This window comes from Grus americana, chromosome 1, assembly GCF_028858705.1.
Source record: "Grus americana isolate bGruAme1 chromosome 1, bGruAme1.mat, whole genome shotgun sequence".
NCBI lineage: Eukaryota > Metazoa > Chordata > Aves > Gruiformes > Gruidae > Grus > Grus americana.
The window spans coordinates 84,382,126-84,392,460 of record NC_072852.1 but is presented as its reverse complement, the minus strand read 5'-3'; the positions used below and the strand labels follow the sequence as shown (position 1 = coordinate 84,392,460).

General features: G+C 46.1%; 2 protein-coding genes across 2 annotated transcripts; one reads left to right on the top strand and one right to left on the bottom strand.

The window, feature by feature from the left end:
* Window positions 1–1,415: 1,415 nt before the first annotated feature.
* LOC129203341 (olfactory receptor 10R2-like) lies at window positions 1,416–2,354 on the bottom strand. Its single transcript, XM_054817747.1, has one exon. The coding sequence runs from the start codon at window positions 2,346–2,348 to the stop codon at window positions 1,416–1,418; it is 933 nt and encodes a 310-aa protein (XP_054673722.1). The 5' UTR covers window positions 2,349–2,354.
* Window positions 2,355–4,581: 2,227 nt separating this feature from the next.
* Window positions 4,582–10,119, top strand: LOC129213921 (olfactory receptor 2A12-like). The gene is made up of 2 exons (XM_054844773.1): window positions 4,582–4,590; window positions 9,187–10,119. The coding sequence occupies exons 1-2, from the start codon at window positions 4,582–4,584 to the stop codon at window positions 10,117–10,119; spliced, it is 942 nt and encodes a 313-aa protein (XP_054700748.1).
* The last annotated feature ends 216 nt before the right edge of the window (window positions 10,120–10,335 follow it).

Sequence of the window (10,335 nt, the reverse complement as noted above, 5' to 3'; positions counted from 1 at the left end):
CGCTACCAAAGCCTTGCCACGCAAACCCAATACACACCCACATGCTCGGCTCAGGCTCTGGCAGCGCATTCCCTGTATGGCAGGTCAGGCACAGCCACCGCTGCTGCTGAAGCACTTGTTGCCCGATCGCTGTCAGATGAAAGTTGGGATTTCACCCTTTACTTAGCTCAGGCTCAGTTCCCTTCTCAACCTTTTCCTTCTGTGTTCTTCCACCCACTTCTCCAGCTACAGCTGCTCCCTGGAAGAGCCATTGTCACCTGCATCTCCCTTCCCTGGGGTGCTCTTCAGCTGTGCTTCCCTTGCCATCTTAGGGAGGAAGTGACCGTTGTCTGCTACCGTGAAATCCCTCCCCAAACCCCAGACCCCTGAGGCTGCCCCTCAAGATCCAAAACAAACAGAGATTGCTGCTGAGAAAACCGCAATCAGCTATGGGGAGGTGGAGATGGGAAAAAGCACCCGATATTGCACAGCATACCAAAAATTAGATGCAATATAGATGCTGAGATGCCCTTGTGGGCATGGACTTTACTGACCGCTGAAAGCTGAGGCTCCTGCAGTCCAGGCCTGTGACGGCCATCATGCCCCGTGATTTGAAGGAAGGTCTGGAAAGAGATGCACCCGCATCTTGTGGCCTTGGCTCGAGTCAGCCACGGGGAGTCCAGGGGAGCATAACAGTGGGGTGAAGCACAGGCTCACATATTGTGGCCAAAGGGAGACAGATTGTCAAGGACTTCAGCTCAGGGGGGGCTTAAGCTGACAGATAATTTCAAAAGCAAAATGTGGTTGAAAAGAAATAGGCAAAACCTTGAGGGATGCTTGGAGTTAGCAAGATTGTGTGCTCTGAGAGAGTTACTCTAATGCGTTTTGCGGTGTGTTTGGGAAGAAGGTGATTTTAGCGGGGCGTAGATTGCGTGTGTGCAGGAAGGGAGAACATGAGATGCAAACAGCACCGTTCTCAGGCGGGAAAGAGGTACTCACGTGGGCGCCGAGCAACTTGGTGTTTCCCTTTAACCTTTCTGAATCTGACCAGGGAGGAAGGACTTGAGGGAGAGAAGTGGAAATAGGCCTGGGGCACGAGCAGAAAAAGCCCCAGCCCCTGAGCAAGATGTCATTGAGACATATACTGCTCCCTCACACTCTAATAGGCGTGTGCGCAGGCAGCCCAGCCATGAGGTAGGGCCATGTTTTGCTGTGTGGCATAACTAGGGCAGATGCTTTCTGATAGAGGAGACTCAGAGACAGATCAGCTCCCTGGCCGGACCTTCTCCTCTTACGGATTATCACAGGATTATCCAGGTTGACATCCAGCATTATTCCAAATTGAAGTGTACCCCACTTTTTCAGTGCCAAAGTACAAAAAAAAGGCCTAAGGGGAGAGCCCATTCACACCAGAAATTCAGGGAGCTCCCTTCACCTCATCCAGTGCACAACTTTCTTCCCAGGCCTTTCCGCAGGGCCAAGCGCACATCCTTGTTCCTCAGGCTGTAAACCACAGGGTTCAGCAAGGGAGTCACCACAGTGTAAGTGACAGAAATCAGAGTGTCCTCCTCGAGGGAATAGGTGGATTTGGGCCTTAAATAGATGATGGAGGCGCACCCAAAGTGCACCACAACCACAGTGAGATGGGAGGCACAAGTGGAAAAGGCTTTACGTTTCCCCTCAGTAGAGGGGATCTTGAGGATGGTGTTGAAGATCAAGACGTACGAGAGAAGAATCAACAGGAAGGAGCCAAACACAACCACAATACAAAAAATAAAAATGACTATCTCAATGCCATTATTTTCTGTGCAAGCTGCCTGAATGACGGGACCCATGTCACAGAAGAAGTGATTAATTTCCTTCTCTCCACAGAAAGGCAATGTGAATATAAAGTAAGTATCTATCAGGGACAAGGTAAAGCCAGTCACCGTTGCAAAGGCCACTAGCTGACTGCAGACCCTGCCGTTCATGAGGACTCTGTAATGTAAAGGTTTACATATAGCCACACATCGGTCATACCCCATTGCTGTTAGAAGCAGACAGTTAGTGCCTCCAAAGCCAATGAAGAAACACATCTGAACAGCACACCCAGTGAAGGAAATGGACTTTTCTTCCGTTATTAGATTTACCAGCATCTTGGGAATGATAGCAAATGTATAGCAGGTTTCTGAAAAAGAGAGAATGGAAAGGAAGAAATACATGGGGATGTGAAGATGACAATGAAGCCTGATGAGTGTCATTAGCAGGACATTCCCAGTGAGGGTGACCAGGTAAATCAGGAAAAAAAAGACAAATAACGGAATCCGCAGTTCTGGAAAGTCTGAAAATCCAATCAAGACGAACCCCATCACTTTGGTTTGATTCATCATGAAGTTTCTGATCTAGAAAGAGGTGATTGACAAAAAGAAATGTGGCATGAATGGTGAGAAAAGTATCAAAACCATTTCCCCTTCCTAATCCCCCAAGGACAGTATAACAGCAGGGAGTAGTCCTCCGACACAGATGGGCAGTATTTCTACAGTGAAGCCATAATAACAGTGAGCAAGAGAACTTTGTTTCCTTCTGAGTTCCCTGCTTCTTTGCAAACTCTCCTTTCATTTTAGGATTATTATTAAATGTAGTATTATAAAACATTTCTTTGCTGTTCCTTCAGCAGGAAGTAAAATGGTCAGAAAACCAAGTTTGATATCTTACTCCAAAGTCAGAGCAGCAGCTCAGTCTAACAGCACTGAACGTGCAGGGTAAAAATCACTTGAGGCTTTTTTCAGGCTGAAACCCCGGTGGTTTTTATCTCACTGCATAATAAAATTTGGTATTCTGGGACTAGCCTGTGTAGAAATGCAACAGTCTTCAAAACCAGACATTTTAAATACAGGGGAAGGAAAAGATGGTTTTAGGCTTGGACAAGATCTTCACTGTTCATCTAGCATTGCAAATACAGTCCAACAAACCATTTCTTTCCGTGGTTCAGTATTTAAAAGCTAGTGATGTCAGATAAAACAAACTGCTGGTTCATTCAGTTTCAGCGTCAGTGCTATTTAAATACATGTTAATTTTTGGAGTAAAACATAGCTGTAATTAACTGCTTCATCGCAATGCAGAGTGACATACGAGGAAAGGCAAAACAGGGAACTGTTTCTTTCATGCCCACAGTGCCATAAAAGAGAGAAACAGGGCCAAATCCTTCAGCCCTGACACTCGTCGCACTGCTCTAGAGATCACTCTTAACTTTGTAGTTCTCAGGACCCTACGGTTCCCCTTACCTGCATGTGCAACACCAGAAACCCAATGCTGACCTGCAGAAGCTGCTGGAATTTCTTACCTAAAGAAACATACCTTTGATGACTGCTCTAAAATCACGGCTTGATGCCAACTTTGCTCAGTCTTGCCATTAATTTCATTCCTGAGATGTCAGTAGCAGTCTTCCCTATCTCCTCGACAAGGACTGGGAAGAAAAGGGGATAGACATCGTAACCACATTCCTGTCAGGAGAAAAACTAGCTTTTAGAAATGCAGGGCATAGAACAAGTCTTCTGAATACCTGCAATTCAAACAAGTCACACCTTTATATATCCTGTGAGACCTCTGGGGCACAGTCTTTGTGGTAAATCAAAACCCAGGACTAATTGGTAACAGTGTCATCAATGGGACATAATGAAATACTACGAACTTCACGGTTTTAATTCATAAAAGAAAACCAATGAAGCAAGGCTTCAATGCAATTAGAATTAAAAGCTCTTCTCACTAAAAAAGGAGAAATTTTTTTCCAAATTATCAGAAGTGTCTTTTTTAATATTATGACTGGAAAACAGTTTCACTTTCAAGTGGGGGCTGGGGAAGACTCCTTCCAGGCAGTCTAATTCTTTGAAATTACTTGTAAATAGCAAAGTACATTCACATGGGAAATTCTTGTCAGCGCAATTGGAGTTGTGAGTCACAAGGCAAACTTCTGGGCCAGGAAATCAATGAGCCGACCAAAGGCAATACGTCATTATGACATAAAATGGAAACCTGGGAGTTACCTCTGTCGGAATCGTCATTGAAGGGTTCAGAATATGACGAAATGCCATCTCTCAGACCTTGTTCTTTCGATCTGATAGTTCATAATCTCAACCTTCCCTGGGAGATTAGATCTGGTTTCATTAGTAACTCCCTGGTTAAATTTTTAGCAACCTACTTTTTTCCTTGATTTCCATTCGAATTTTCAATATTCCAAAACTGTATGGACTGAAAAGGAAATTTAAAAAAAAAAAAATCAGCATAAATTATCCAGCATTGTTCTCTGGGTTAATATAATTCAGTAGCAAGAAATGTAAGGATATGCATTACGTCAGAGCTCCTACAACTGGGGGGTATTCCACAGGCTTTAGTGGCACCAAGTGGGAAGATGCCGAGACCGGTAACTGAGAAGTTTGTTCTGAACTGAGGTGGTGATGTGGCAAACGGGGAGTGGCAAAAGACAACAGACAAACTAAATCTCGTACAGTGCCCCAAGCAGAATAATAAGCAGAATCAAGTATTTTGAAGCCGCTGGAAGTGAAAGTAAGTCTTTCCTATGAGCTTAGTGGAGACAGGACTTGGGCTCCAGCCCTGCAACCAGGTATGCAAGGGGTTAAACTCACTCCCATGAGAAAAAGTATGGGTGGACCAGATGTAAAGTTCCACACAGGTAGTGTGCCCAGGAGTGCCAGGCTTAGGACTCAGCAGTGTGCCTTTCACAACATGCAAAACCGCGGTCAAAAACGTGATCCGATACAGACTAGGATGATGAGATTCAGTAACCTCTCCTGCCACCAGCTGAGACTTTCTGAGATGAGGGTAATCGTTTGATGTGCATTGCCATGACTGTGAATGACAGTTTGTGTTCGACCCACAAGGCTGACCAAGCACCAGGCCACAGTGTTACAGTCCTAAAATCCCCACTGTGCTTTTAGGCTTTAGCTTTCTATTGGAAACTGTTGTGCAGCATTGCTGTACTCTGAGGGACTGCAGTCCAGAAGAAGCTCCTGGACTGGGTGGGTGCAGGATCAGGTTCCAGTCACTATTTCCAATGCCCTGTGTCACGGCCTTCCTATTCCCAAACACAAGTCTTAAAACCATGAGATGCATTTTGCAGTAAACAGGCACTGACACCACTGATTATCACCACAATAGTTATGGAGCTGAGGTCTGAGGCACTGTTGAACCTCATCTGTCTCCTGGGTTCTTCCAAAATAGCGAAGCTAGGGCTAGAAACCAGTCAAGGAGAAAGATATACACCTTTTTCCAGCTCTGTCCCCACCCCCGGCTCCAGGCACTTGGAAACCCTTCCAAGGTAGCCCAGCAGTGCAGCTCATGTGGCCCACCAGAGGGGCCTTGTGGGACCTTGGTCAACCTTTGACCTGTAACAGGACGCATTCTGGATGGGGCTGTGCTCATCGAAGGGGTATGAGCCCCACTGCCAGTCCCTTTTTGGAGGGCAAGAGCCACACTGAGTAGGTGGCCCCAGTGGCAGGGCTGAGGGGGAGTGAAGCAGTTCAGTGGGAGTCTGGGGCATGCATAAGAGTCAGTGGAAGTCTCAGGTGATGTTGCATGCCTGGGAGTAGAGGAGCTGTAAAGCTTTTCATGTGAGTCTTTGATTGCAGGGTCACTGTTTGATTGTAGGGTGGGGGTAAGGCCAGGATACTTCAAAAGCTGAGTTAAATTGTGCTGTGGAACACTGCAGCAGACTGATGGAGGACAGAATGGGACTAAATATCCTGGAAGGTCATACGGTATCTTAGACAACCTCATCTCCGTCACAGCTACTTTTCCATCACTAATACCCTGCAGAGAGCATCCAAAAGTTACCCTTGGTAGGCTTCGCTAGAACACACGTGTTCTGCACTGAGGAGGGGCATGAGGTGAGAGACGGAGACAGTGCAGGGTTCTTTCTGGATCTCAGTAAGAAGGAATTAATAAATGACTTAATAAAACAGCTGTTTCAGTAAGATAGAATAAGAAGAGGCAGAGAAGATCCAGAGCTTGAGGGGATGGTTAACCAAAGGGCCTCAAATCAAACCTCCTCTAACCCCTTCCTGTGCTTACAGGCTTCTTGATCCTCTCAGGCATTTCCCATTCTGCCCTATCACACCAGCTCCCCCATTCCTGTCTTTTCTTCCCTCCCCACTTTGGCCTCTGCAGCAGCACTCAGCCAAGCATCCTCAGTTGCTCACGGGGAAGAAGCATCCTCCTTGCTCTCCATGGCATTCCCCTAGCACAGGGTGCTGTAGCCAGGACAAGGCAGCGAGGCATATACACAGCCTGTTTAACAGAGCATATTGCACACAGTCACAGTGCTTCTTAGAGAGCAGCTCAGGAACATAGCTCGCTAGGTTTCCTGCCTCTCACAAACAGCATTGTACATCAACGACCTTCAACACCGGACCCTCTCCAGCCTCTCATTTTCCCAGTCCTGTCGGTGTTACGTTATGTCGTTACATATCCATCTCCATAAACACAAAGGAGTACAAAGGAGCAATGGCAGGCAGAGGAACCCCAGTCACCTAGGCAGAGGCAACGGAGCCCCCCGATGTGGCTTTTCCCAGGGCTGTCACAGGAGAGAGATCGACTGCGTTGTCTGCATATGAGACCCACCAGACGAGTATTGACTCTCCACTGCTCACCTCACAGACTGAAGGGGGGAACGCACTTCTTTGGCCATGTCCTGCATCTGAGCACCTGTCGTAGACAAAAAAAATAGCTTAAACAGTGACTGTTAACAGGCAACACGTGACTGGGTGCACGTGTATGGCAAGGTCTGTGTGTGTCAAAGGCTGGAACTGAATTCTGAACTCTCAAACAGAAGCCTCCTACTTGCTAACCACAACCAGTATGGGCTGGTTGTAAATTATGGTAACACCTGGAATAAGCAAAAGTGTCGTGTCCTGAACCCTACAATTAATAAAGGGATGGGAGACAGAACCATCCATTAGGAGGCTGATCAGACATTGTACTACTCACATAGACAATTTAGATTGGGAAAACTGGGGCATGGTGTTCCAGAAAGAAGAGGTGGTGCCAAAAAGAAGGGTTCCCCAAAAGAACAAGGGATCTTGAGAAGAAGAAGGAGGGGACACAGAAAGAAAAAGATGAAGATCCTGGCTGGAGGAAATACCCTGGAAGTGGGGCAAGACCTCAGGGACCAGAGAGCTGCATGGAGACAAATGCTGGGGGATGTCCAGGGTCCTTGACCAGCAACCTCTGAAACTGGTAACAACGAGCAGCTGCACAGCAGGAACCAACGCAACTTTCTGCCTGACCTTCCCGGATGTGTGGTAACCTCCCTGCTGGGAAGGGAAGTTGCAGTCTCTGGGTTGTAGAACTGTGCATGTGCTGAACCTCATCAGCTCACATGTGTGAGCAACTGTGGAGACCACAGTGTGTGTATATTGTGGGTCTATGTATGTCAGTGTGTGTAACTGCTAGTGAGCATCAAGCTGGACTAGTCAGCAAGTAGAATAAGTGGCTTAGGACCCATGGACCGGAGCGGCCATGGGTCTGGGACAGATACTGAAGAAACCAGAGGGTCTGAAAGTCAGGTATTGGAGGGACTGGGAGGCCCAAGCTAGCTATGGGAGAGACCAGTGGATCTGGTAAGGCTGTAGGTCTGGAACAGATACTGAAGAGATCCTTTTCACCTGTGTGGTTTTTTACCCGAGGCAGCTGGGAGACCGTGGGATCCTGGGACCAAGTACTGGATAGGTTAACTGTCTAAGGCCAACTACTGATGGGACCCATATTGCTTCTGTGTTTACGTATATATTTTCCACTGCGTGTCTTTCATCCTGAGTAGCCTGAGAGGGGACAGGATCAAGGCTCTTTGTGCTCTTTGTATTTGTGTGAGTGCTTTGTTTTCAATTAGTGTGGATCTACATGACAGGCCATGTATATATGTATGCATGTGTACATTTGCCAGTTGGAAAACACATGCTCAGCCTCACTACTTGGCTGAACATGGGGACATGGAGCTGCAGTAGTGTTGTACTGCATTGAGATGCTGGATTTGGCAACTCCTAGCAGTAGGATTTATCCTATACTGGTATCTCAGAAACAAAAAGCTCGGTACACTGTTGGAGGAAGGGGAAACACTGAGAGGCAGCGAAGGCAGAAAGGGGAAAGTGATGACGATTGTGTTTAACAGAGAAGAAAACCCATATAAATGAAGGGCCAGTAAGTACAATGCCATGTCCATTTCAGAATAAAGTGGTGTTTACTTTCTTGAAGGATCCCCAGAGTTCAAGTATGGAACTCTGGGGATTTATACTTGAGATTAATTTTTGTACTGCCTGTTGGCAATCAAAACGATGTCCCTTCAGACACATTACACAGAAAACTTTGGGTTTAAAAACAAATGAATGTAGGGAGCTGAACAGAGTGGAACAGCTCGTTTCACCTGTTGTCTGAGAAAGTACACAGAACTTTCTCATAAGGTTTCACTAATCAAAAACACGGAGTTGAGCAAATCACATTTGTCCAGATGCTACAGGTAAGGAAACTCTCGTGTATAAGTGTTCGTAACATTCTTTTAATGATAATTATCTGCTGTACCTCCAAGTGTAGCTCTCAGTTTGTTCAGCAATTTGAAGTGGTTAGGTATAGAATAACGGATCAAGCAACTGCAGGATTCAATATAAATGCATTTCACTAAGGTAAAGAGGACACAGCAATGGATTAGAAATGCTAGTTGGTTTAATGGTAAACTAGAATTATTTTGTAAACTGTGCATTAATTTTAATATAGACTTAATTTAAAATAGCTGTTTTGAAGATGTTCTGACTTCATCTGAATCAACACCTGCAGTCTTCATCATGAAAAAGCACTGTTATTTTCTCTAACAGAGATACTCCACACCTCCCCAAAAAACCCGCAGACAAACCAACCCAGAAAAAGAAAAGCATCAAGGGCAAGCTAGGCAGTAAAGCCGTGTGAGATTGCTCAAAACTGCTCTAATTTTGTGCAGAGATTAGAGCTTGCAATTCAGATCTGCATTGCTCAGCATGGTAAGGGTAGTACGCACCTTCCACTGGAGTCAGAGGGAAAAACAGGGAGAAGGGAGCTGCAGCGTAAGGAGTAAAGGACGCAACATTCTTAGGAAAACTTTCAGTTTTCTTTCCTTTTCCTTGCTCCTTCCCTTCCAGATCCCCATGGTCGCAGTTTGTGCTGTCTCACCTCCAGCCCAGCATGCAGAATGAAACGTCTGTCACAGAATTCATCCTCCTGGGGTTCTCCATCAATCCAGCCCTGCGGCTCTGCCTCTTTGGTGTTTTCTCAGTCCTCTACTCTGTCACTCTGATGGGAAACGCACTTGTCTTTGTGCTTATCTGCCTGGACTACCGCCTGCACAGCCCCATGTACTTCTTCCTCTGCCACCTCTCCATCGTGGACATCTGCTATGCCTCCAACAATGTCCCCCATATGCTGAGGAACCTTCTTGGACAAGGCAGAACCATCTCCTTTGCTGGGTGTGGGACACAGATACATCTTTATTTAATCTTTGCACTTACAGAGTGTGTGCTGCTGGCCGTGATGTCTTATGATCGTTATGTGGCAGTCTGCCATCCTCTCCGCTATGCCTTTATCATGAACCAGAGGGTGTGCTTCACCCTTGCTGCAGTTTCATGGGCTTTTGGGTTCCTATTTGGTACACTGCAAGCCTCTCTGGCTTTACACCTGCCTTTCTGTGGCCCCTGCGAGGTTGACCATTTCTTCTGTGAAATCCTTGCTGTCTTAAAGCTGGCCTGCACTGACACTGCTGCCAATAAAGTCCTGATCTTTGCTGTTTGCGTGTGCTTCCTCCTCTTCCCTTTAGCTTTAATCCTAATTTCCTACTTGCACATCCTGGCCACCATTCTGCACATCCGCTCTGCAGCAGGATGGCACAAAACCTTCTCCACCTGTGGCTCCCACCTGATCGTGGTGGGTCTCTTTTATGGGAATGCCATCTTCATGTACATGGGGCCCGGGAGCAGTAACTCATCCGGGAGGGAGAAAGTTCTTTCCCTTTTCTACAGTCTTGTCAGCCCAAGTTTGAACCCTCTGATTTACAGTCTGAGGAACAAGCAGGTGAAGGAAGCCTTACTGAAGCTTCAGAGAAGGAAAAGAGTTTTTCATTCCATGTAGTTTGGGATATAGGCTTTCACCTGTCTCCTGTCTTTCTGCTCTTTCTTCTTGAGCTCTTTGGGTATTTCTCAGTGAATTTCAAGTGGTTAAAACATAACACAAGATATTATTCAAATGCATTTGTCTCATTTTCTGTGTACAGTCTAATGAATATCACAACACAAAATGACTAATGATTATTCCTTTTATTAGAGATAACTAATTATTCTTCCTCAT

What these genes read in the sequence shown, in the direction of transcription:
- LOC129203341 (XM_054817747.1), bottom strand. Translation starts at nt 2,348, where the DNA reads ATGATGAATCAAACCAAAGTGATGGGGTTCGTCTTGATTGGATTTTCA.